Raw genomic sequence first — 26,538 nt, 5'->3', positions numbered from 1 at the left:
TAGTAAAACATTCAGAAAGATTGAACATAAACAACCTTTTCTTTTGGGTACCAATCCCGTATCATTCAAAATTGTTAGTACACAAACTACAGACTTTCAACACAACAATCTTCCCGCTTCAATCTACAAATGGATTTGTTACATTTTGCGATTTGGACCTCCTCTGTCAAAAAGTACAAGTGCTGGGATTTCAGCTTCAAGGAAGTACAACAGCAAAAAAAGGCCTTGCTGCGTTCCCCAACTCATTATAGTCCCAAACGGCATAGTGGGTTGCTCTTGATGAGGTTGAAATCAACCTGGAAAGAACAGGACATGAATAGGCTCATATTAGCAAGGATAAATTTGGCGGACATAAATAGGTTCATATTAGCAAGGATAAAATTTCACGAAACAGTATAGCACAATACCTTTGGTCCAAACAGGTCCCTAATGTTGTCAATTCCATATAGAATCATCGTTGGCCTGAATGAAGAAACAGAACACAGCTAGTTAGATAATTTAATAAATCTCCAAAAACATATATCGATCTTATTTCTCCATGGCCTATCAAAAACAGAACACATTTCTCATGATCAATCAGCCGCTTTTGTAATTATGGTATTTGTTTTGGAAAACACACTATCCTAAACTACTGCAACCTTAATGTGAGCAAGCAATGCTATATACCTTTCAAGCGAAAGACCCCATGCAATAACATTAACACCTTCTGGCAGTCCCATGGGAAGCAACATCTCGGGCCTAAACATGCCTGAATTACCAACTTCAACCCATTTCTTTAAACCATCATGGTAACTGAAAACAGAAGAGCTACAACGACTCAGAAACGACAAGAATCATGATACTAATAACAAAGCAGTTGTTTAGTGACCTGAAAATTTCCATGCTTGGTTCAGTATATGGATTGTAGGCAGGCTTGAACCGCAGCTTTGACATGCCTAAGAACCAGAACAAAAGATGTGAATATAATTAGGGCATGATATTTGCATGATGTATTATGATTTATGATAAAGCAGATGGGATTTAGCACCTAGGCTTGAGAAGAAATCTTCTAATACACCAATCAGATCACCAAGCGTCAAACCATAATCACAGATAAGGCCTGAAAAAGAGGCATTGCATGTCAAATATGGTTACATGATACATTTATGGGAAATCAAATAAATAACCATATAAGACAGAACAGACCTTCTATCTGGTGGAATTCAGCAAGATGAGTCCGGTCAACCGCTTCATTTCTGAAAACCCGGTCAATGGAGTAATATCTCTTTGGAGCAAAAGGTTTCTGAAAGGTAAATGATAATCATATTAAAAAATGTGATCAACCACACAGTAGGCATGGCAAAAATCTAATGACACCAAGATTGGCAAATATGCAATACTAGTGATTGCAATGTAGTTAGCAGAACTTATCAATTTATCAATTTACCTCTTGAGCAAGCTTGTACAAAATTCTCGTGGAAACAGCAGTTGTATGAGTACGAAGAAGATTTTTCTCTGCTTCATCCCGTTTCCAGTCATAACCATATCTGCAGATAAACAATCATTATATATCTGCAGACTTTGGAGGTAAGGTGCAACACTAATATCAGATGATATACCCTTTGGAGCCATAGCCCCCAGATTGGTGAACTTGCTTTACTTTCTCAAGATAGTCTTCAGGCAGCTGACTTGTAGCTGCAGGGGCTGCAAAATTTGACGGACAACTAAGATAAGCATCCAACTTAATCATGAGGCTGTACAATATCTCAAACATACCTTTCAGGAAAAATGTATCATGTGAATCCCGAGCAGGATGCTGTTGTGGCTGGAACAGTGCATCGAAATTCCAGAAGCTAGAAAAGAAAGAGCACTCAGATGCAGTATTTAGGAATATAGGTACCCTTACAACAGCAAACAGCAAATCTTTACATTGCCCTTAAAAGGTAATTCTGTGTTGTCTCATGGAAATTTATTGAAAGATCACAGGTTAGTACTGCTAAAATGTTGCATGTAGAAAGCTGCATTTCTTGTATTATTTTAGTGCATATCATCATCACCATCACACGGTGTACTACGGCTCTGTTTGTTTCCGCTTCTCTCAGTCATGCTTGGATTATAATCTAAGCAAGGATTTTCTCGCTTCTCGCTTTTTGATTCTTATAGTTCAAATCTCTGAAGCGGCTTACCACATAAGCGAGAATAAGCGAAAATAAGCAAGGTGTTTGGTGGGAAATCTCTGAAGCTTCTTATAAGCGGAAACAAACAAGGCCTATATGTATATGGTTGTTTTTTGTTGTAGGAGAACACACCTGCTTTCAACGAAATTGTTGGTTGGCATCTCAGTGAATCTGCACCGCCAATACAATACAATGAATATACACTTTCTGAAAATGCCTAGATCAATATAAATATGACAAATAAATTATTTTTTACTTACCCCATCATAATAAATATGTTCTCAATTGCCTCACGAACCTGAAGCAAATCACAAATTATAGTTTGGAGTTACTCAATTTATCAGAAAAGGTGGCATGGTAAACTGCACAAACTATAGACATACCTCCATCAAAGGCTGCACATAACCTTTGGCAATAGGTTGTCCTTGAGCTCCATAATTATAATCTTTGAATTCAAGGTCCTTCCAGTCACCACTAAAGGGCAAAAAATTCATTCCAAAATGATAACTTCACAATTTGCACAGATAATAATGTAGCAAACATTCCATATCCTTATAAATTCATTCAGAAGCAGATAACATATGCGTTGGTTGAGAAACAAGCATTAGTTAAAAATGCCAAATTTAACATAATAAACTGATAATACCAGGCAGGCAACCTAAAAAAGCAATCTGGAGTACTAAATTTCGTATATAGAGTATACCAAGCTAGCAATTTAATCATATAGTCAACAAACAGGAGAATCTGCTCAATTTTGGAAACTAACTTAAAAGAAATGACATAAAATTACCTCCTAAGGTGTTCTGTTGTCACATCAGTTGCCAAAGTTTTTCTCTTCACAACAAACTCAGGCCCTTTCTTTAGTGAGTACCAAATCGATTTCCTGTTGAGCATCAAGGTAGATGAACAAATTTGTAAGATCACAATAGTACATATATCAAAAAGAATCTCATCTCTTCAGATCATGTACTTACTCTTTCGTAATAAGCTTTCTTCTCTTCAAATCATCAATCACTCTATCAGGAACAACCTACATTCAAATGCTTTTCCTTTATAAAGGGAAGAATCGACAGTAAAATGTAATGAAAAAATAGCAAACAATATTTTTTTTGGCACATGCTGGACAACTATTTGTGCCGTGAAAACACAGTCCAAGTCCAACGACTGATTCCATGAAAGATGTGAATTATAGGGTCAAATTGATGAGCCACCACCAGTACACAAACCTCGCCATTCTCTAGCCTTTTAAGCTGCTCTTGCAACTCATCCTTGACATTCTCAACCTGAATACAGGAAAAGGAAGAGGAACTATTAGATGTGACATAATCACATAGAAACTGATGGACTAAGATAGAAGCACAAAGCCCACAAACCATCTTGAGCGAACAGACCTACTTATTTGCGGTACAATAATTTTTATAGCTTGGGTATAGGCACGAAGATGCTAAAGCAGAAAAACCAATAAATCCATGAAAGCCACTATGGCAAACAACATTGCATATAAAGCTGCCGTCTACATACCCACATTGCACAATGAGTTCAAATCCATACCTTTCTAAGGACCAAGTCCTTGTTCCCCTTCTCGAACCCTATCCACTTGTTCCTCGCAGCAGCCTTCATGCCCACATCAAAAGCATCCCCCAATTTCGCCTATTACACAACGAATCTAAACATAAGCATTCGGCAAAAGCAAAACCCTCCAGTCATGTCGAACAACAAAACCCTATAAGCAAAAAACCGCACCTTGAGTGCGTCCTTGGAGGCGCCCTCCGGTGGGATGGCGGCGACGAGCTGCGCCTCGGGGGATCCCCTGGCGGCGTAGCCCTTGGCCTCGTCGGTGAGCACCCAAGTCTCCTTGATGATATCCTGCGGTAAGGCAAGCAAGAGCCTGTCAGGTCACGGGGTTGGGGATAAATCTTGGTGTTCGGGGGGGAGGAAAGACGGGGAGAGGCTTACGGTGCTGTCGACGATGCGGAAAGCTGAGAGGCTCTTGATGACGCCCTCGAGCTCGAGGTGGGAGACGCCGAGGGAGGAGGCGAAGGCGCGAGAGTCGGGGACCTCGCCCGTGGAGTTAAGGTGGGCAAGGAGGCCAGCCTCCACGTCGGCCGCCGGCGACTTCTCAGCCATGGCGCAAGGAGGTGGTAGCGGCGGCGGCGGCGAGGCTTCCGAGAGTCAGATGACAGAAGGGCAAGCAATGGAGTCGTCTTGCGAAGTTGGGGTTCCGGCCTCCGGTTCATTCTAACAGTGGGCTAACTTGGCAGCCAAGTTTCCACCCAGCCCAAAAATCATTTGGAAGGCCTGGAATAAGTGCCCGGCCTAAGCCCACGGCCCACTATGCCAGTTAGAAGCGCGCGCCCTAGAGGAGGCAGGCCGGCGCGGCGCCGCGGCAGCCGCCACACGGCTCAACCCGCCTCGGCACCTCGTCTTCCCAAACCACACAGAAGCCGCACGCCCGCCGGCCACACACAGTAGAGCTCTCGCGTTGGTTCCGCTCGTCTCCCCATGGCGAGACCGTCGTCGCCGCGCCTCCTCTCCTCCTTCCTCGGCGACCGCCTCACGCTCTCCGCTAGGCCGCTCCTCCTTCGCTCCGCTGCCCCAGGTACCTGCCCGCAGCATCTCCGGCTCTGCCACTCCGTGGCTGTTTCCGTGTTTAAGCGCGTCGGCCCCGGGCAGCAGTTCGCTGAGATGTCAGATGTCTCTCTCTCTTGCAGGCAGCAGGCGGGTCGCGTATCAGGCGACGAGAACGCTATGCAACTTAGTGGATATCTTCTTCAACAGGAGGTGGGCTTTCATTCCCATCAGACGCGTCGTATTTCCTGCTCTCGGTTTGTTGGATTACTAGTACAGATTCTGAGCTGCTCTGAAGTGTCCTCCTGGGTGGCTGGTATATGGAATCATAATTTTCTCCTAGCTTTACCTGTCAGTTGTCACTCACAGTACATATTCTGGTTTCTAGAGTTATTTTGCAACTGAAGGTTGAGCAGGGGACCATGTGAGTCATGATATTAAGAATTAAGAAACAATTAGATGTAATCGTTTGGTAATCCAATGTGACTGACTGATTTTCTTTCTACAAATATTGTTGTGTTGTTTTCAATTTACATGTGCAAAAAAGGGCTAGGAGTGATTTACGACTTACATAGTTGGACTAGAATTAGATATTACTGTTGGTAAGTGTCATTTATGTATGAAGTGCACATGTGGATCCTCACTCATGTATTTCTGTAACAAAACTTTCGCAGAAGTCGTGATGATACACCGGAAAACAACCCTAGACGCCTACGTCCTGGGAAAGTATCTCCACGCCTAAGTGTTCCCGATCATATACAACGGCCTCCATATGTCAATTCTCGTCAAAGACCTGGTGTAAATAATGGACCTGAAATACATGACGAGAAAGGGATTGAGTGCATGAGAGCTTCTGGAAAGCTTGCTGCACAGGTTTTGAAGTTTGCTGGGACTCTTGTAAAGGTAATGTTGTGTTGCTACAAAAGCTTGATTATTCTTTCAATCAGTAAATCATTATTTTCACTAGAGAAACCTCATTTCATTCAATAATTTCAAAAACAGTGTACTGATTGGCCACATATAGAACTGAATCTACATGATATATGCCTATAGCTTTCTCAAGTAGAGGTGCCTTCGCTTCTAAATTATCACCCTCATTTTCTCTGGCATGGGCAATAACTCTTGCTGCGCCATCTGTTTCTTGCTGTGATCTGTAACTAGGATACAGAAATAGGTAGCACATAAGGAAACCAGACCGTTAGTTTTCTTTCCATCTGATGTATGACAGTGGTTGTTATTCTTGAACTGCATATGCTTGGTCTAAGATTTATGCATCAGAGAATGATTTTATCTTATTGACAGCCAGGCATAACAACTGATGAGATTGATAAAGCGGTGCACCAAATGATAATCGATAATGGAGCATATCCTTCACCACTTGGTTATTGCGGATACCCAAAGAGTGTCTGCACTTCAGTGAATGAATGCATCTGTCATGGGATACCAGATTCTCGTCCACTTGAGGTTAGGCATCCAAAATCAAGGCAGCACCTTTGAGTACATAGAAAACAGTTACAATTAACCTTCTTTGTGGCAGGATGGCGATATCATCAATATTGATGTTACTGTCTACCTCAATGTAAGCCACTCAAAACTTATCTATACCAGCTGAAATGACTGTCCTTTTGGTTTCTTTGAAACTTCTTTGCTTCCATCACTAAGGAAAAAAGAAACAAATCACTTCGCTTACTTAAACGTCATCAATGCTTTAGATTTTTTTCCTGAATAACCTTTTTAATGATTTCCTTGAGAGATATCTTGTTTTTTGATTCCTTGCACTGTCACGCACAACCTTTCATTAGAATGGTACACAAAATCTACACATATGCTAGAGATTTTTTTTATTTTTTTTATTTTGGTTCATGCCCATATCAGTTCAGTCCCATCTGTTATGGATATGGATCACTGCAATTTTGATTTTTTTAACACGTGTTGTTATGCTGCAGCCATTTCTGAGATGTTCTATTGCAACTGTATGATATTTATTATGTTCTATTCCAGGGCTACCATGGTGATACATCCGCTACATTTCTCTGTGGCGATGTTGATGATGAAGCTAAGAAATTAGTTCAGGTGATCTCAACTAGTGTTCAGTCTTAAGTAATAAAGTACAATAGAATTCGGAATACTGTATTCTATTTGCAAAAAAAATTATATCGTGTATTTAAGAGATATCATCGATGATAGAATGTTAGACCAAGGTACTTTTGTTTTCCTTAATTGATGATTTTCTCACAGTTTCTTGATGATAAAAGTTTCTCTTATCTAAAAAAATTATTTACTATGATGATTGATTCTGAGTTTAATGTAACCTTTTGTCCAATCAGGTGACAAAAGAATGTCTTGACAAGGCTATATCAATCTGTGCTCCTGGGGTGGAGATCAAACGAATTGGTAGAACTATACAGTATGTAAATGAGAAGCTATATCACTGGATTTGCATATGGGCTTGTATCTTTTTCATCGTTATTTTTTTATACAGTGCTTATTCTTGAACTATTTGGTTAAGCTCTGAATAAATCTATAAGTCGACACTTTTTGGTTATGGTACATCTATCACAGGACTTCACTTGATTTTTATACTAGTGAACAGCAACCAACAACAACAAAGCCTTTTAGTCCTAAGCAAGTTGGTGTAGGCTAGAGATGAAATTCAAATGACCATGGGAATGTTTTTTTATTTATAATAATCAATGCTCTTGAACAGATGCACGGAGTATTTTCATTATATTATGTTAAAAACAACATACAGTTTATCAATAAGTTGTATCGTCATTAGCTTTATTATTGTCTTAGTGTACAGATTTCTGATTAATTGACACTGCTTTGTTGCAGACTGTATGCTAGTGTAGTGTTGTTTCTGTAACAGATTTGATAATCAAAATGAACTCTTATTCCTTCTGTAGACTTCTAGTCATTGATTCATTAGCAGGCTGATACTTACGACATTTAATCTTTGAAGGGATCATGCAGATAAATTCAAGTTTGGTGTAGTCCGGCATTTTGTTGGCCACGGGGTAGGAAAAGTGTTTCATGCTGAGCCTGTTGTGCTTCATTTCAGTGAGTTTCCCACTTTAAGAAAACATCATTTTACTAAATGCTGGCTTATGTCTCAACAATCTCGAGCTTCTAGTTGCACTGCTTTTATATTGTGCTACCATATCAGCATTAGGATTTAATATCTGTGCTGTGGAGTAATGACTTAGGGATTTTGCAGGAAACAATGAATGGGGTCGTATGATGTTGAATCAAACATTTACTATAGGTACATGTTTCCACAGCTTGCCCTTGTTTCACCTGTAACTAAAATTGTTGCTCTTGTCCATCGACCTGATTAAAATTTCACATTCTGTCATGCCTAGGGCTAACATGTTTAAAAAATAACAGGTACATTGCATTTCTTTCAGGCACGATCTAAGATCACACCATTTGCTCACTGCCATCTTTGTGCACACAAGTACTAGTTTTTTTTACTCTTGAGCATAGTTTTTTACACTACTGCCATCTAGTTGTTTTAATGGCTAGAAAGCATAGTTTTTTTTACATTACATACCGCAACAAGACAAAGCATATGAAGCTCACTTCATCACCCGTTTTTTGTCATCAGAGCCCATGCTAACCTTGGGGAGCATAAATCCTGTCATGTGGTCCGATGACTGGACAGCAGTGACGGAAGATGGCAGCTTGTCAGCACAATTCGAACACACCATACTGATTACCGAGGATGGTGCGGAAATATTGACACAGTGTTAACGGAAGGTGGAGAAAGAACAATTGATAGTCGGCTGGCTGGCGAGATCTTGCATTTTTATGGGCTAATTGGTCCAACCTAAACTCATGCAAACTAGCAGGCTCGTGTTATAATCTCGCCTAATTGGCACAATGACATGTATAGACTTTGTACTATTTTGACGCTAAATTTGAGTGGTGTTCAATTAGTGTTTACTTAAATGTCATCAGGCGGTCGAGTGGTTGCAAGTAGGTCTGACAGTTTAGATTTGAGTTGGTTGGTGGCTGGGCTTGCCGAAAGGCATATCTCGCCGCATTTGTTAGGCCATGACGGGCCTTTGCTTGGTTCTCACTTTTCCACGAGCGACTGACCAACTATATCCTCAATCACTCGAAATGTCAGAGACCAGGTTGGTCGTTGCTGTTGCTTGTATCCACCCCCCCCCCCCCCCCCCCCCCCCGAATTTTGCTCTGCATGACGCCATGACTGTAAAGCAATGACGGGCCTGCTTGGGGGATTCTAATACCTCCGAGGCAAGTTAACTGAAGCTTCCAACATTAAACAATGCAGCAATTTGTAATCACGGTTGCTAATGATTGCATTCAAACCAATCAATCCAGTGTAGTGTCTTCCCTGCATTCCTCCGTTCTCGTTCTCACTGCTGAACACAAACAAAAACCTCCTGTTATTCTACCTCGAGGCTCGAGCTACTCGCCTGGCCCGAGTAGAAAAACAAAAACATAACCTGACAAGTGGGCCCAAATGCTAGCATCAACGAGCGCCCACGTGACAGGCAATGGGACAGCCGAAAGCCCCACAAGGGATTGCTTCATATTCCTACTTCCTTTACCGCCGCCCCCGAATTCCCCCTTTTGCACTTGCGGCAACGAGAGAAGGAGCAGCGAAATCCTGTGCCCCGGCCGGATTCGAGAAGTTTCTAGCACCACGGCGTCGGCGGCGATCGAGCGTAGCCTGCGCATTGGTCATTGGTCTTTCCTGCGGTGCGGCGCTCGGGCGAGATCGAGGCGGGGGCCTCGCGAATCGGAGACCAATGTCGCGTCGGTAGGGATGGCGGCGGCGGCGGAGGCAGCGCCATGGCGAGGGGCATAGCGCGGGCGGTGTCGTTCGGGGGCCGCGCGACCGCGGGGTGGTTCTCCTACCGGCGCGTCACCGTGGCCGTCTGCCTAGGGAACCTCGTCGCCGCGCTGCTCGTGCTCCGCTCCCTCACCGCCCCCGCCTCCTTCGCCCCGACCGCTCCCAACAGTGAGTGGAATCTCTCGCCATGCTTGCATATTTGTTTTTTTCTTTGATCTTATTGAACGTTATTTTGATCTTAACTCGCAGACGGTGGATTGGTGCCGTACACGGAGGAGCAGATTAAAAGGGTGGAGGAGTCGATCCGGATTCGCCGCGAGGCGGAGCCTGTTGAGCTCGTGCAAGCGGTACTGTTAGTGGACAACCTTGTGTATTTAATAGATTTTTGGTTTATTATTAGTTCTCAATACTGCAATCTAATCCACTGAAATTCTGGATGCCAAAGGTTAAGAAGCTGCAGAAGGTTTTTGCGCGAGAGGAGAAGTGGCGGAAGGAGCTGCCACTGGTGCTGAAGCAGAAGATCTCGTATGATATTGTACGACGGCTGCAGGAGTTGGGGGGTAATGGCAGCCTTGCACAGCAAAGAGGTATTATGCTTTAGTGCTACCATTTTATGTACTAGAGATAGGGCATTGTCTTTACTACACGTACTTGGCCTTAATGTATATCTTATCCTGCTCTTTGTTGCCCACTTGACATCCATTTGAGTTGAGCAAAGGGTGGGTCAATTTTTAAGCACGCCATTGATGCACTCAGTGGATAGCTGATTTTTTTAAAAAAAACAATTACTCAGTGCTTATCAGTGCTAGTTGCAGTTGTGACTTGAGCTAAATGCTTTCATATAAGTGGCTCCGGTTACTTTGTTTAGTGGTTCTTTGCACATAAAGAGATTATGGATTAGCCTTCAAGCAAAATAATGAGGTAGTGGTCCGAGTCATTTGACATTAGCATTCCTGCAGTTTCCTATGAATTTGTTTCTGCTATGTTCTATGTTACTTTCAAAATTAGTGCTAAAAGTGACCCTTTTTTTTGGCTTTGTGCAATGCCTGCTTGCTCTTTACTTTTGCAGCATGCAAGATCTAGATTAATTTGTGACCTAAATGTAGTCTTGTAGTATTGTACAGATGATTCAAGTATTTATATATCTTTTACCTAATATGTGACAGAAGTTGTTGAATCATGGCGTGCTGAGAAGTTGAAAGACATCAAAAGTGCATCTACTCAAAATCAGACAAATTTGGACCTATCCAGTGACGAAACTAGTACGTGAGCATTGCTTTCTAATAATTGGGTATCTTTGGTTCTTCTACATATTTTGATTTCTCAACTGTAGAACTTGAATTTGATTTTTCCCTATAGGAATGTTAAAACGAGCCCTGGAGTTCAACTGGCGTATGCTTATGGAGGATATTGGCCTTTGGATACCAGAGGAAGTCACGCATACTGTACATGATGACAAACCTGAAAATGAACCAGAAGGTTAGTTCCCTACTCCTTACATTGTCCTGCAGTGAGTCCAAATTGACTTATCATGTTTAGAGCACATAAGGTGTCAAGTTGGACCCTTTGTGTTTTTTACTTAATGAGTTTTGAATTGCCCAAAGAAAGATTTGAATTATGATTCCCATTGTTCTCTATTGTTGCAGAAGAAGAGATAATAGCAGGTCCACCTTTGTCCCCACAATGTAACGCTGAGCTACATACTGATTACGATGGTGCTGCTGTTAGATGGGGCTTAACACACCACAAAGAATCTGCTGCTGATTGTTGTCAAGCTTGTCTTGATCAAGCTAAGAATGCAAAGCCAGGGGAACTGAAGTGCAATATATGGGTTTATTGCCCATCGGAATTTGGATGCTACTCGCCAGACAAATATGAACATAAACATCAGGAGTGCTGGTTGAAACAGGTATCATGTCTGTTTAATCTGTATTTTGCAACTATTGCAGCGCTTTGATCTTTTTCACCTTTACCATTTTTAGCTTTAGATGACTGTTAGCACTGTCTGGTTCTTTGTTATTCCTAACTAAGGACCTCAGTGTTTTGTGCATTCTATGTGTATCACACAAGTTAATTGTTAACTGTATTAACTGTATGGAACTAAGGAGATATTTGTGTATTCCTTCCCAAGTTAAAGAGCACTGTACTCTTCCTATAACTAGTGTCAAGTGATTTGAATAGCACAAGCAAAATAAAAACATGGTGTAGGACATGTAACATGTAGTCATTACATTTGTTTTCGGCTTTGATTGTAAGAGTAATCTGATTTTTCCACATGCTTGCAAAACATTGCAATTTTGACCTAGTCTGGATAATAAGCTAGGATGATGTAGGAACAAGTTAGTGGCATATTGGTTGACATTCTTGACTTTATGCTGAGCCATTTGTCTGCGCTTGGCTGCTTGCTTTATTTTAGTTTTTAGCTATTCCTTCTAAAAAAATCATTACTCATGGTAACAATCAGTTTTCCTCTTATTATATTGGACCTAAATGTTTTTGTCTGAGTTAGGATCGATTGTTCGTTTGAGGAAGTCACAGGTTCCTTTCATGTCAGCGGTTTCAAGGACAAATATTTGTCCAAACATCTGACTGATTGAATTTATCATTTGGGAGCACATGAAAAAAAAAAGGTCATTTTCGTTTCCCTGGCAAATATATCTCACTCACGATGGTTTATGCTGTTCCTTGCAGGCTGACCACCCCAAACTGAACTTCAAGGACAAGTATTCAGAGTCTTACAGAGACGCTCATCCCACTGCTCCTGTTGTTGTGCCATGGATGTCTGGTGTCATCGGTGCATGAGCTAACAGCCTCCCAGCAGCCCCATTGAGGCCCCGTTTGGTTCCCACCCCTAAAATTTTATTCATCGAATGTTTAAATACTAATTAGGAGTATTAAATATAGACTATTTATAAAACTCATTGCACAGATGGAGATGGAGGTTAATTCGCAAGATGAATCTATCTGTGTAATTAGTTTTATAATTAACTCATATTTAGTCCTCCTAATTAGCCTTCGAAGATTCGATGTGACACGAATTAAGGGAGCTAAACATCCCCTGAGATTCCTGATGCAAATGCAACTTCAACACAGCCATACAGTTTTTCTTTTCTTTTTCTTCTTTTTTGCCACTATACTGCTTTGTTTTCTCCTTTCTGACCCGGTATATACGATGTAAAACGTAGCTTAGTCGACTTGGGAGTTGGGAGCAAAAGTTTTTGAGGGATGATGTTGAAGTACAATTGGAGTTGGTGGTGGTTAACTCAATTTAATGATTCATCTATTGGTCATCTTCCAACTTTACTGGCTCTGATCGATGTTTGTATGATCATGATTTTGGCGACGCCCGTTTCTGATCGCGAGCTCTCCCTGAACGGCTGAACCAGCTCTCGTACGCCCGTGATGTCGGTCGTGTCACGTGCGGTGCGATTTCGACAGGGCTCCAACACGAGGGGCGCACGGCAGCGATACGCAAGAATCGGGCTCAGACCGGCTAGGACTTCGGCGCGCCACGCTTCGCGGTGGGTTCGGTTCGTTTGCTAGCCCAAACTCCCCCTCGCGTCTGACCTCGTCGGTTCTTCCTCATCGCTTACGGTACGCATCACGGCAGCCACCACCACCACCACCAGCAATGTCAGGCGGCGGCGGGCGGCGAGGGTGGAGCCCGTTCGACGCGATCCGCAGCTTCCCGTCGACGCCTGAGTCGCTCATGTCGCAGATCGACGCGGCCATCGCCTCCACCGAGTACGCCTACGCCTGCGCCCTCCTCGACCCCGCCCCCGCCCCCGCCTCCGCCTCCTCGCAGCCGCAGGCCACGCCCGAGGAGGGTCAGGGTGAGGGGGGCGCGGCCTCGCCTCCGACCTGCTACGACGCGAGGGTCGCGGACGAGGCGTACCGCGCGGCGTGCGCGGCGCTGGGGGCGGGGCGGCCGGACGCCGCCGTGCGGTCGCTGCGGGTGGCGCTGGCGAGCTGCCCGCCGGAGAAGACCGCGGCCGTCGCCAAGGTGCGGTCCATGCTGGCCATCGCGTCCGCCCAGCTGCACAAGCAGCAGCACCAGGCGCAGCAGAGCAGGAAGTGAGGTGCTGCTTCGAATTCTCCGTAGCTGCAGCCTGCAGATGTGACTAGATATCGTCAAGGCATGATTAGATTCATTGATGTTTCAAATTAATGCATCTTGCTCATTTTGCAACTGCCGCAAATTATAGATAGTTCAGTTCGATATACTCTAGTATGGAAATCTCCCGCAATCCATTTGAGCAAATCTCATCATCTCTTCTGCATATTGTGTCAGAATTACATCTGATTTGTTTCAGTGCTGAGCTAACATGGAGAAGCACAGCAGAACGATCGATCTAGCATACACTACTATGACTATTGTGTTTCGCTCATCACTCTGACCTAGTCATTGCATCCAAAATTGCTTGGCAAGTCATCATTCTGCTACTGTGATGGAGAGGGAGCTGTTGCCAGTAAGATGATGTTATATTGCCAGAATTTGGCATTCATCCGCGGCGGCAAAGGTCTAAAATGCCAATATCAGGGTGGGCAATCCGGTAAGCGGATAAGGAAACTGGATGATGTTCCGCATTGCAAATTTGCATTGCTAGGTAAAGAATCCATCAGAAGAACGCAGAACAGTATGCCAATCTATAAGCCTGGGGTCTGGTCTCGGCTCACAATGACAGCCTAGAAATTTAACAAAATTCAACTAATTTACAGGGCCAAAGCTTGAGTTGAGTCTCGGCAACAGATGTACCATGTTATCTGATCATGTTATCCAACGAGGTGTACGTCTGATCATGCAGCAAGAGATGTAAATGTGTTCTCCTAATGGCTGATTAAGGGGGCGCTTGGTTCCCTTTGCTTATTTTTAAGCAAGTGTCACATCAATGTTTAGATACTAATTAGGAGTATTAAACGTAGGCTATTTACAAAACACATTATATAAGTGGAGGCTAAACAGCGAGACGAACCTATTAAGCCTAATTAATCCATCATTAGCAAATGTTTGCTGGAGCAACACATTGTCAAATCATGGACTAATTAGACTTAATAGATTCGTCTCGCCGTTTAGCCTCCACTTATGTAATGGATTTTGTAAATAGTCTACGTTTAATACTCCTAATTAGTATCTAAACATTCAATGTGACGGGTGCTTAAAAATAAGCAAACGAACCAAACCAGGCCTAACTCACCCAAGAACAACCTGAACCTGCTTGTATACCTGAATGTCTGAATCCGCTGCGCACGCCTGCCTCTCCGCCTCCATTCGCATCTCCTCGCCTCCCTCTCGGCCCTCGGCCATTCACAATTTCATTTCGTCCCCCCAGCCAGCAGCCACACCCTCTCCTCCCCGGCTTCGTCTTCCGGCACGGCGAGGGCTGCCGTGGTTGGACTATCTCGAATTGCGCCACCACAAACTCCAATTCCTTCAAATCGACCCCCAAAATCAGCGCTTCGAACTTCCAATCTTCTATCAAACGTTCCGGGAACCTTTCCCAAACGTGATCTCCTCGTCGCCGCATCTGTTGGACTGAAGAGCGGCAAAATCAGAGCTCACTAACAGACCTTCGAGATCTCCGCCGCAGGTAATATGTTGTGCGCACCTCTTTTGCCACCGTTCACCGGCGGGCCGTCGCCGCGCGCCCCGACTCAGTCTGCTTCAGTCCGCCGCCGTTGATCGTCGCACCCGAAATGGGGGTGTTTTTGCAAAATGTTGGATCGCGAATATTAATCGCGATCCAATATAGGGGGTTTTGTGTAAATATTTGGATCGCGATTATTAATAACGATCAAATTTAGGGGGCTATTTGAAAAATTCGTGTACCGCAATCCAGCATCCCGGGCTCCCGGCGATTGCGGCGGCGGCGTCTGCTCGCGCCGCCCACGTTCCGGCCGGAGATGTCCTCCTCGGCAGGGCCACGCCCTCCGCGATCCCTTCCGCTCTTCGCCCACCGCGCTACTCCCGAAAGCGAGCGAGGCCTCCGCCCTGGGTGCTCCTCCCAGCTACAACGCGAGGGTCGCCGCGCTACTTCTCAACGGAGCGGGAGCCGTGGCCATGGCTTCCGCTTAGCAGCACCAGGCGTACCACTAGCAGTAGCAGAGCACGAAGCCAATTTCACCATTACTGCAGTTTCCTCTGCTTGGATATCTATCGCTATTCAGAAAGATGCATTACAATTTACAATTTACTCGTACATGATTTGGCAGATTCATGTTTCCTATTTGTCCGGCTTAGTCAGGATAAGGAGATCATAGATAGCAATCTCAGTGTGAGCGTGTGATCAAAACATTCGTCGAAAAAAATTGTGATGAAACCGGTTTGCAATCCATGGACAGGGTGTATTCAATATGGAAAACCCAAAACAATTTGAGCAAATCTCATTCTCTCCTTTTTCTATTCTGTCTGAATCATTGTCTACATCCGACTTGACTGAGCTATAAGCTTACATGGGGAAACACAGCATCGCAAGCCGTGAGAAGTCTAGCACATACCAATGTGCTTCGCTCCTCGCTCTGAACTAATTATTGCCTCCCAAAATTGCATGGGAAAAGAGAAGCCAGGATTCGGTTACAGCCATTGGCGTCGAGATGTTGCTCCCGCCATGTGTTACACTGGCAGACTTGCAGTCAAGGGTGAAGGCCTGAAGTGGAAATTTCGAAGAAGAAGAAACACCTCACGACTAATCCTGCAAAGGCAGGAGCGGAGGACCTCACAGGCACTTCTTTACTTCTGGGAATACCTGCTTCTCCTTGTTTGCAGCTTCCACATCATTAGGTGATGCAACAGCAACCACAACCCCGTTGTCTTTGATGCTTTCGACTGCATCAGCAAACTCCCTGAAATCCTTCAGGCTGCCACCAGAAAAAAAACAACACAATCAATGTTCCTTGTGTAGAAAACATCTCGCTTGAGAATCCGACAAGCAGAAGAAGAAAAAAAGATTTCTACTATGTTTGTATCTTGGATTTGCTTACTTTGTTGATAGTATCTCTTCACGTCTTTGTTGACGTTCCTCGTCCGTGATGCCCAGTAAATATCGCACTAGACTGAAAAAAGGTAATGTGCGCGATTAGTACAATCACATAGTACTATATAAGAGTATTTCCAATAAGACACTGTACTATATAATCTACTAGATGTGTTCAAAGACCAGGGTGTACCAGTAGCAGGACCTATTTCCCCCAAAAAAATCAGTACATTTAATTCACATTTTTCAGGCTTGGGCCTACTGCACTGAAATGAGGCTGGGTCACAGAGAGTGTTGCTGGGCTGTACTGCCCGTGTGCATACAAGTGACAAGACACCGGTTTACAGTACACCACTATTGGTCTTCATCAATATACCACTATTGGTCTTCATCAATATAGATGTTTGATCAAAACCACCAATAAGGTATATCATCAATTATTGGTTGATTTGTGCTGTACGAGAGTACGCAGCACAAACAGAGGTTTACATACCTGCTGTAACCTTTAGCATCCGGTAGCTGGTAGGCGTCAACATCGCCAATGGTTCCAATAATAGCTTTTGCGAGCGCATCATCATCCATTTCTAGCTCTCTAAGGAATTTTGCTGTCTCATCATAGACTTCTAGTGTTTTCAGTAAGTTTGGGTCACGATATGACAAATAGGAGAACACTCCTGCAACAGTAAACAATAGTTAGCATAATGTGAATAATTTACCCAGCAGGAAGTGTAACACAAAACTATAATAAATATAAAAGGGAGGGCAATGGGACCTAGTTTTCTACCATTTTACCTGTTATATGGGAAAAGTTGAAACAACAGGTCAAGAAACAAAACTAGAATAGAAGTACCTGAATGGGTGTCAAAATCACAAAAGCCTCCATATGCACCACCACTAACTCGAACACGGTCCCATAACCATGTATTGCTTATGTGCTTCGAGATGACATAGGCACTTCCATTGAGCTGGTATCCACTTTGGTAAAGGTTTCCAGCTTTGCCAACATAATTTACCTGAAAAAACAGAATGATATTGAAAATTCACTATGCCTAATTCCCAATGAGGAATAATCTCTCAATTATTGTTGTAAGCCATTCAGACTAATAGCCCTTACCTGAGTTGGGACAACAATGGCTTCGTTAACATATGGTAGTCGAGAAAGCCATGGATCACTTCCAAGGGATGGGCTACTTGGGAGTGAATCAAGAAATTTAGCAATATGTTGGCTTGATTTTTCAAGATTTTTCCCATCACTTGTTAGGTTGATCAAGCAGCCATTCTTGGAAAAAATAGACTTTCTCATCTCCTCAAGTGAAGATGATATGCTGTCCCAATCTTGATCAATCTTAGTTTCCAGGTCCCGCAGATACTCGAGATAACTGCCAATAGCAGCATACAAATTACAAATAAATGAATATCTTGGCATAGTAGCATGCCGGAAAAAAAAATAGAGAGGCTACATGGGCGGAAGACAATTGTGTTTCTTACAAATGGCTTATCAAAGCAATGAAAAGATTCACACAAAAGAAACAAAAAAGAGAATAAACCAAGAAACCATATCATAGAGGTAAACCTACAATAGGCTACCGCAGAGTAATGCAATATGCCTAGGAGGAAGTAATGATAAATTCCATTCCGGGAGACAGCTGACTTGACAATCTGCATATGTGCATATACCATAAAGAATATTACCTAACACCACCCATTTGTTCAGAAATCCATCCAGCTGCATTTAACTTAGCGTCCATTCTAGCAGCTGCTATGCCATGGCCACTGCCCCTCAAGCGATTCTGTATTGGACAAATCGTTACGTGACCACATCAAAGGAAATTTATGACAATTTAAATATAAAGAGATAGTTTAGTACCTCCATTCTTGCTTTACTTTGAGAAACAAACTGCTTGAACCTCTGTTGTTCTGTGAACTGAACATCTTGAAGAATGGTATACATCTGAAATACGACAAAAAATGTTTATTTCCCTTATGCAATATGCGAGCAGCGATTGCACAAGATCAGTTCTCATGCAAGTTAACAGATTAAGTAGCAAGCATATCTTCTGCACCCTGGCATTCCCTTTGGCAACATATATATAGAAAATTAGCAAAAGCATACCAGATTAAACAAGTCTTCTACTCGTGTTGCCATTGCCTTTCCCCGAACGATGATGCGAGTAAGAGGATCTTCTTTACCCCTAACTGGTGATGTGAATGGATAAACTGATATGCCTCCAGTTTTTCTTCCAATTAATTGATTGAGTTGCACGAAGTCCATGTCTTTTGTTCCCATCTCCAGTAAGGATTGGCTGGCACACATGCTCATAGTTAGTTCAAATGCCACATACTATACAGCAAATCTTCATGATAAATCAACAACAATGTATCGATCAACCAGCTCACCAGAACAATGGTAACAACTGTAGATGCTCTTTCTTCATCGAACCCATGTCAAATACAACTTCAGAGTAGATAACGTCATTGGTGAAGAGATCGTGTTGCAAAACCTTGACACCGTTTATCTCTCCAACCTGCATATATGCAAATGCCATTTATGGCCATTTTTCTAGTCTAACTGAAACAGTAAAAGGAAGAAAGCTAAAAATATATAACCCACTCAGAAAAAACAAATGTTGGGCCATTTTTTAAGCTCTGCTGGAGCCAGAATTTTGGGCTAAGCTGGCATCTGAGCTCCAAATGAGGTAAATAGAAACCCAAAATGTTGGGCCAAATATGTCATAGTTGCAAGACAAGGAAACACCTCTATTGGTACATGAATAGGCTTTTTGGGGATATCTTGCAATGATAAACAAGGGACAGCCTTGAGAGCCTCTGGAGGATCAGGTGTTTCTTGTTTTTCCTTTAGCTCCTTTGTAGCGCGTGCCAACTCTGCAAGATCCTCCTGAGTCATGCTAGCTTTCACTTGTTTTAGAATTTCTTTCTCAGCTGCTTCATCACGTGATGCTTTCTCTGGATCAGGCTGCACATTAAAGATTAAATTTGAAGTAAATCTGAGGCATAAGGAAAAGGCTATCTTAACTTCTTAATGTAACCAATCTGAAGTGAGAAGTTCTCTACTGACCTGCATTTCAACTGTGACACGATGTGTATTATTCAAAATAAATTTTTCAATGAGTGGTGAGAACACAGCTTTTGATCCCTCCTCTGCAATGCGCGCTTTCAATTGCTGCAATGGCTGTTCATATTTCAAAGGCTCAAAAGGGTCCATATCATATATCCATTTGGCCTGCAATTTTTTGTGAAGTTGAAGGTATGACATGGATATGTTGAAACATATGCCTGTTCTTAAAATGAAAGTGATGAGATAGTTATTCATACAATCGAACGAAGCATCAGTGATAAGCCTCGAGGGAATGATCCTGTGTTGTTCTCCCTAAGAGCAAATTCGATTGTGTTCATGGAAGCCTCCACTGCTTCTGATGCAAAACCTTCTTCTGCCAAATTCTTCAAAGTCTGCATAACCAACTCTTCAACTTTTTGAATGTTATCCTCTGATACACCTTTCAGGCCTATACTAAATTGTGGTTGAAGGAGCTCATCCTCAACACCACCCCCCACAATAGCATCTCCTAAACCACTCTCAAGAAGAATCCGTCTAAGTGGTGAAGCAGGAGTCCCCAGCAATAGATGATCCAGGAAACCAAGTGCGAGCTCAGTTTCTACATCTAGTGGTTCCTCCGACAACAGCCAATTAGTGCACACCATATATTTCTTTGTTAAATCACCTTCTTGACCAGCAGGGTACTTCTCTATGACCCTCACTGGTTCTTTGAATAGCCTCTGTGGCCAAACCTTCGATTCATTAGGAGCAGGGCTGGCTTCAAACTGGTCAAGGTATTCTAGAAAAGAAAGGGGTAGGAAAAGGACATAAGTTTTAAGAGGGTAAGAAACAGGAAAAGTTGGAGCATCATGAAAAGGTGGTTCAAGAAATACAACCATGTGATAAGATGAGCATTTGCTCTCAGATTTGCAACTTACCACTTAGAACACGCAGCCGCTCTTTTGGGTCATCATCACCGTAGAACCAGATCCTCGCATTGCTTGGATGATAATACTTACTGTGGAACTCCTGGACACAAGACATACAAAAAAAGTGAAAACTAATAAGCAACAAACTAAAAATTAAAATTAGATTAATGCTACTCCAAAATACAAAAAAAAAAAATTGGTGGTGCTACAATGAAATCAGGTGCAGTGATCTAGCACTTGATCTTTATAATTTTAGCAAAAACCACCAATTGTCGAAACCCCTAACTATAAAAGAGTAAAGGGCCCTTGCTGGCCCATGTAATAGCTAACAGCTCAAAAGACACCATGAAGCACTCCATTGCTGGTACAGAGCATGCAAAGTAACTAATAAATGAAAATCCCAAATTTGGATCCAGACTAAGATCAAACCTTGAATTCTTCAAAAGTAAGCTTTGGGATTTCATTTGGGTCCCCGCCACTATCAACACCATATGTGTTCTCGGGGGAAAGTGCCTGCAGAAGGTTCCAAAAAGTTATGCATTCTACTTCTACCAACTGGCAAAACAAGATCATGAAAAAGAGAGACTATGAAAAAATGCCTTAGGGTTCTCAAGATCATGCAAAATCGGGTATCCGGGCCTATTAGCACAAACAGATAAACCAGGAAAGAACCCATCAATTAAGCATATAATAAGATAAAGTTACAGCTCCCTTCTGTACTAAAGTCTAAAATAAACCCAGCTGAAACAAGAAGCAAAATGATATCAGGAAAGTGCAGCATCCCTGGACCCAGGTTCATTGCAATGCTTGGTTAAGCAACTCATCAGGAAGAAAAAAGGAGCAATATACCAACCCATGAGTCTGGATCTGGTTGAAAATAATGACAGTATAGAAGTTAACCCAAAAAATCAACTAATTTATATGGTCAAAGTTTAAAGTCAGCAATAGATGTAGATTGTAAAAAAGGCCAGATCGTGTTAGGCCCTCCCAAAAGGTATCTCAGGGCAATATCACGAAGTACAATAAAACATGTAATTGGGTTCTCCAAAAATCTTAGAACTCGAACGTAAAGGCAAACATATTAAACAACTGAAACAGAACAATTAATTTACCTGCTGGGATACACGTCCCATTATGTTATCGGGTTGAGAGTAAACTCCTTTCATCTCATTGAAGACAACACCTAAGTGACAGATTGATGTTTATATTCAAATACTTTTTGAAGTATAAGTAACATCACATATAAATGTGCTTGCTCCATTGGGTTCAAATTAATAACCAAACCTTTGTACGTTATCTCTTCTTCAGGGTTGTCAAGCTCATAGTGCCAACCTTCTTGTTGAAATGTTTGGAAGTCCTCCACACATTTAGGGAAAAAGACAGCATCAAGGTATACATCTACCAGGTTGTAGAAATCCTGGAAAAGGAACCAAATGTGCAATGATGATGCTAAACAAAGAGTTTACTAGGACAAATGACTGAAGCATATCTGTAATCATTAAGTATTACCTTAGTGTTTGTTGATGCAACTGGATAACATGTCCGATCCGGATATGTGAATGCATTCAGGAATGTATGCAAGCTTCCTTTTAGGAGCTCAACAAATGGTTCTTTCAAAGGGTATTTTTTTGATCCACAGAGAACACTATGTTCAAGGATGTGGGGTATACCAGTCGAGTTTTTCCTGGTAATAAAAAGATACTTCTTTAAAACACCACAGTAAGCTTACATGCATTGATTCTTTTTTTTTTCTATCTATGTTTACGCCTGACTAGCTCATTTTTGGACAAATCCTATGCTAAATGGACAACAGGATACAAATTTACCATCAATAAAAACAAAGAAAACAAGGAATAGATTCACTTACGGAGGGGTCCGGAAAACAATGCCAAACACTTTATTCTCATCGTCGTTTGCCACAGACATCACTTCAGCACCCGTCTTCTTGTGCTTGTAAAGAACAGCAGTTGACTTGCACTCATCTATAATCTGTTCAGAGACCTTTTCAAATCCGAGCTTTGCAGCATACTCATGCACATCATCTGTATCTGCTTATGTCAGAAGAAAGAGGTCACACTCTTATAAAATATAGCCTTGATTTCAAATAACAAAAGGACGTAGTTTGAATGATGGCTTCCTTTTGAAGTAGTGCATTATCAAATTCAGCTGCCCCATGTCAAAATTATGAGCAAAACAACATAGCAAATGCGCAGTTTTTATGAGAAAAAATTAATCTTGAGACCTGAATGGTACGCAAAAGGAAATCCCGGCATACACTGATACACTAGCCATCACAATGCAACTTTTACATCTATACTCACAATCAACTATGTGCTCCCAAGCCATTGAATGCATTTCTTTCTTTTGCTTCGGCAATTGCAAGTAAAAGAGCACACCTCACTACCCTTTGCACTACGGATAAGCTCGAACACAAGCAGCTCTGTTCTCACCATAGGGCACAGGGGAGGGCGATGTAGAGACGGCGGGCGCGGACAGCCTCCGCGCCAGCCGTGGCGTGGCGGCCGGCCAGTACCGCCCGGAGCAGTGCAGCGGCGCGGCCGCGGCCAGGAATCGCGCGCCGCCGCCGGGCAGCGCGGAGTAGCCGCGCGACGGGAATGAGGACGGCAACGTCCGGCGCGCCAAGGACGAGGAGGCGGCTGCGGGGACGACGGCAGGCCTACCCCCGCGGCAGCGGTGTAGGAGGCGGCGGCCTGAGGTGCGGAGCAGCGCCACCCGCTCCATGCCGTAGGTGTCCAGCTTGCCGGTGTGCCTCTGGGAAGGTCAGGATTGGAGTTGGAGAGGAGGTGGGTGCGGCGACGTGGGCGGCGTAGCTTGTTGCGATTAGGCTTTCGGTTGCTGGGCTTTTTCGGTCGCGAGGTTTTGCTTGGGCTTAAAGAAGGTGAAGAGAAGAGAAAAATCTTCGATTTTTGTCGGACTCTCTGAGGTTTCTTTTAGGGTGGATTTTTGGATGGCTGGGATTGTTTGGTGAAATTTCGTGTGGTTGATGGCGAGTTGGTGTGAATTGTGGTACACGCCAAAGCGTGTTGCAATTTTTTGTCGTATATGGACGTGTCTCCAGCATGGACATGGGAGTGATCTAGTAGAGTTTTGCAAGTCTGTCTTGGGAGTTCTGGAAGTAGAGTTTTTCGTTTGACATTTCAATTTCAGCTTAGAAGAAAAAAAAAAGACACACTCTCTCTCTATCTCTCTCCTCTTCCCTGGAATGTGTAATTTCCGAAGAAAAAAGATTACGAAATTTGGAGTTGGGCTTCTCACACCCAACTACCCAAGTGCTGTGCAGTTAGCCCATTGTGAATAGTTGGCCCATTGGCGGCCCCTCTCTCTCTAGTTATCGACTACAAAAGCGAAACCAACCCAATTGGCAACAGTTCCTCGTAGTCGTTCGCATTAGTCCCCGCCACGTTCATATCCAACTGCTCGCTCCGCTTTCCTTTGTGGCTTCCCTCTCAAAACCTCCCCGCCGCGACGCGCATTTCCAGAGACGAGGCCAACGTCGCCATGGAGCTCATCACTTCCGCCGCAAGAATTCCTGGTCGGCAGCTCAGCCGCCGGCCCCTACAACCCAAAGTCCGTCACTTCCGCCGCAAGAATTCCTGGTCGGCAGCTCAGCCGCCGGCCCCTACAACCCAAAGTCCGCGATCATGAACCCGCATTGCACTAGCCCTTAAAGAACACGCTTGGCCAGACGTCAATATTGACACCTAGGATGTTGTGAAGGTCATGGTTGACAGAATACAGTTTGATAGGTATGTATGAGATTGCACACTGATTTAAAATACCAATTCTATAATCTTATATGTATATATCTTACTTTTTTTCTATATAATAATGATTTTGCAGTGTCTCATGTGAATTGTTCATGGTTGCCTTTACAAAGTATTGGATTGGGGATCATCTGTGCGCTATCGTGGATCAGGTACTTTATGTATAACTTTAACACAAGTAATTAGCGAATGTTTTCTACTAGCATATTTTCGGAATTAACTGTGTTACTACTAATGTACAGGAGGGTATGGTAAAATTTATGACTAAAATGACGGCTACATTACTATCAACTGTATTTAATGAACGGTTAGGTAAACCATTACTACGTAACAAGGATGAAAACATCGGAAGGTTGAGTGATGTTACAGAAACAATAGAATCTAACGAGATTCAGCAGATCAAACAAAAGAGGAAATCCACAAACAGCTATAAAAAATACACTTAAACCGAAGAAAATCGATACAGAGATAGACTAAGATAAGCAAGATGTTCTTCTATACTACAAGGACTGGCCCTTGAAGAGAGATGAGTTAGCTGAGATTTTTTGTGGATATATTTTGACAATCGAGGATCCTGCGGAATTGAGTAACCTCAGTACTTCATACTTCATCACTTTCGTTTACCACTGATAGTATTGCGGTTTATTATGATTTCTTATGCATCGTTCCTATAAATTATTTTGCAATATGGTTTTGGTAAGAAGTGATTTGCCCTATAAGAGTATGTATAAACTCGGTGATCTTAAGGTGTTGTTAAAATGAGGTTCACCCATGCCTGAACTATTTTTCAACTTAGCTGTCTGATTTCTTGTATACCGAGAGGCTAAAGGGATGATACAATAAGGTTGCAAAGCATCACGTGGATCTGCTGTTCTATGTAAGTTAGCTACTGTGAAATATATTGCATTCATTTTCTATTTATATTTATTAATGTACATAAAAATGATAAAGTGGTACTAATCATGGCTATATATCATTCTGCTTTAGAAAATGTTGGAGTTAACATGTCATGAAAAATATCGTAAACATCGGAGTGGTAAAGAGTTAGGTGATGTGATTGGTGGATGGGAAATAGTAAAATATGACATACTAGGTTGCAGATATGTAAGTTCTTTTCATGATGTTATTTGTTCATTGCATATCCTTTGTGATTCTAATACTGAGTGATTTACAGTTTCTCTTGCCATGAAAACACATCAATACCTACATGCTTTATGTACTCGACATTAAGCGGAAGAAACTTATTGTGATTGACACTAAACCCATTCCAAAATATACCACGGATCTACCATATAAACATTATACGATACAGATTGTAGGGTTTCGCCTAAAATTTATGACCGCATTTAGACAGTTTAAACCTGATTCATGGGAGGATATTCACAAACGGGAATTTGACTGTGCGAAAAGGATTGTGGAAGACACGGATGGGTAAGACCAACTCTGACACACGGGTATTTTAGAGTGTCAATATCTTTATTTCTTAAAATATATATTTGTATATTTATACAGCTGACGATTCATCGTATCACATATTTTCAGATGGATGGCTTATTCTACAGTACATGGCATGGTGGGATAGTCCTCGAAACGTGCAGATCGAAAAAAATAAGTAAATATATTTTGTTGTACGTTCCTTTGTGATTTTACAATATACGATAAATCCCATCACACGAGAGCTTTAACTTGAAGTAAGTACTCATCTTACGTACAGGAATGCAGCGCAACTTCTTCATCGATCTTCTAGCGCATGAAGCGAATGCCTGGAGGACAAAACTATCGAGCATTGTGAAACATTTTCTTTGGCGCATCACAGGTAAAGAAATAGGATAGATGGGGGTAGCCTTTGGATAACCTGTATTTGTACTTATTCCACATGATTATTGTTCTGCTGAATCCAATGTTGAAGGTTGTTCAATTCGCCGTTAGACCTTGCTAGAAACGAAGACAATGTAAAGGTGGTTAACTGTCATATATTATTTGGGAATTGGTCACATAATTATTCTTTTGCAACTCGAGATAAAGAGCATTAAGCGTACTTATGCTTATATTATTACTCATTGCAAAGTCATTTTTTATTTCTTATTGGAAGCATTTCGCATGCGTTTGAGTTTGTAGAAGTAAATATTTCACATGATAATATTTGATACTTATAGATGAAATTTGTTTTGGCCATAGCAACGCATGGAGCCGACTAGAAAAGCGAAACCAACCCAATTGGCAACAGTTCCTCGTAGTCGTTCGCATTA

At 42.5% G+C, this 26,538-nt stretch overlaps 5 protein-coding genes across 12 annotated transcripts; 3 read left to right on the top strand and 2 right to left on the bottom strand.

Annotated features, from left to right (window-relative positions):
* Window positions 1-20: 20 nt before the first annotated feature.
* LOC117839092 (phenylalanine--tRNA ligase alpha subunit, cytoplasmic) lies at window positions 21-4,370 on the bottom strand. The gene is made up of 18 exons (XM_034719344.2): window positions 4,113-4,370; window positions 3,900-4,022; window positions 3,708-3,806; window positions 3,383-3,439; window positions 3,131-3,186; window positions 2,947-3,039; window positions 2,540-2,630; window positions 2,417-2,454; window positions 2,289-2,327; window positions 1,756-1,832; window positions 1,599-1,683; window positions 1,427-1,526; window positions 1,186-1,282; window positions 1,028-1,099; window positions 869-935; window positions 667-792; window positions 408-462; window positions 21-296 (listed from the first exon to the last, which is right to left on the bottom strand). Exons 1-18 carry the CDS (start codon window positions 4,281-4,283, stop codon window positions 246-248), a joined length of 1,497 nt encoding a protein of 498 aa, XP_034575235.1. The 5' UTR covers window positions 4,284-4,370; the 3' UTR covers window positions 21-245.
* A 171-nt stretch (window positions 4,371-4,541) lies between these two features.
* LOC117839108 (methionine aminopeptidase 1D, chloroplastic/mitochondrial) lies at window positions 4,542-8,669 on the top strand. Of its 7 annotated transcripts, none has more exons than XM_034719374.2 (11): window positions 4,542-4,755; window positions 4,868-4,937; window positions 5,399-5,627; window positions 6,027-6,188; window positions 6,262-6,303; window positions 6,726-6,797; window positions 7,052-7,131; window positions 7,687-7,784; window positions 7,942-7,989; window positions 8,112-8,181; window positions 8,332-8,669. In XM_034719374.2, the coding sequence occupies exons 1-11, from the start codon at window positions 4,659-4,661 to the stop codon at window positions 8,378-8,380; spliced, it is 1,017 nt and encodes a 338-aa protein (XP_034575265.1). In that variant the 5' UTR covers window positions 4,542-4,658; the 3' UTR covers window positions 8,381-8,669. The 7 variants fall into 7 exon arrangements, 5 of the variants coding, with proteins under 5 accessions (XP_034575265.1, XP_034575281.1, XP_034575288.1 ...); XR_004636800.2 differs by having other exon boundaries at window positions 4,543-4,755; window positions 7,931-7,989; window positions 8,132-8,181; window positions 8,332-8,401; XR_004636793.2 differs by having other exon boundaries at window positions 4,543-4,755; window positions 7,931-7,989; window positions 8,332-8,401.
* A 632-nt stretch (window positions 8,670-9,301) lies between these two features.
* Window positions 9,302-12,852, top strand: LOC117839144 (uncharacterized). 2 transcript variants are annotated; one of them, XM_034719420.2, is made up of 7 exons: window positions 9,302-9,717; window positions 9,799-9,896; window positions 9,995-10,136; window positions 10,719-10,811; window positions 10,909-11,028; window positions 11,196-11,458; window positions 12,241-12,852. In XM_034719420.2, the coding sequence occupies exons 1-7, from the start codon at window positions 9,549-9,551 to the stop codon at window positions 12,349-12,351; spliced, it is 996 nt and encodes a 331-aa protein (XP_034575311.1). In that variant the 5' UTR covers window positions 9,302-9,548; the 3' UTR covers window positions 12,352-12,852. The 2 variants fall into 2 exon arrangements, with proteins under 2 accessions (XP_034575311.1, XP_034575302.1); XM_034719411.2 differs by having other exon boundaries at window positions 9,305-9,717; window positions 10,716-10,811.
* Window positions 12,853-13,008: 156 nt separating this feature from the next.
* Window positions 13,009-13,940, top strand: LOC117839159 (uncharacterized). The gene has a single exon (XM_034719432.2). It carries the CDS (start codon window positions 13,181-13,183, stop codon window positions 13,625-13,627), a length of 447 nt encoding a protein of 148 aa, XP_034575323.1. The 5' UTR covers window positions 13,009-13,180; the 3' UTR covers window positions 13,628-13,940.
* A 1,954-nt stretch (window positions 13,941-15,894) lies between these two features.
* LOC117839066 (presequence protease 1, chloroplastic/mitochondrial) lies at window positions 15,895-23,363 on the bottom strand. Its single transcript, XM_034719314.2, has 19 exons — window positions 22,955-23,363; window positions 22,372-22,552; window positions 22,014-22,188; window positions 21,789-21,921; window positions 21,617-21,687; window positions 20,934-21,017; window positions 20,514-20,604; window positions 19,854-20,374; window positions 19,597-19,761; window positions 19,276-19,494; window positions 18,918-19,045; window positions 18,634-18,823; window positions 18,388-18,471; window positions 18,213-18,310; window positions 17,635-17,899; window positions 17,371-17,533; window positions 17,014-17,194; window positions 16,528-16,599; window positions 15,895-16,404 (listed from the first exon to the last, which is right to left on the bottom strand). The coding sequence occupies exons 1-19, from the start codon at window positions 23,244-23,246 to the stop codon at window positions 16,263-16,265; spliced, it is 3,255 nt and encodes a 1,084-aa protein (XP_034575205.1). The 5' UTR covers window positions 23,247-23,363; the 3' UTR covers window positions 15,895-16,262.
* Between the last annotated feature and the right edge of the window lie 3,175 nt (window positions 23,364-26,538).

Source organism: Setaria viridis, chromosome 1 (genome assembly GCF_005286985.2).
Source record: "Setaria viridis chromosome 1, Setaria_viridis_v4.0, whole genome shotgun sequence".
In the NCBI taxonomy this organism is placed as follows: domain Eukaryota; kingdom Viridiplantae; phylum Streptophyta; class Magnoliopsida; order Poales; family Poaceae; genus Setaria; species Setaria viridis.
Note: the sequence above shows the minus strand (reverse complement) of the source record. Positions and strands in the feature narration are given on the sequence as shown.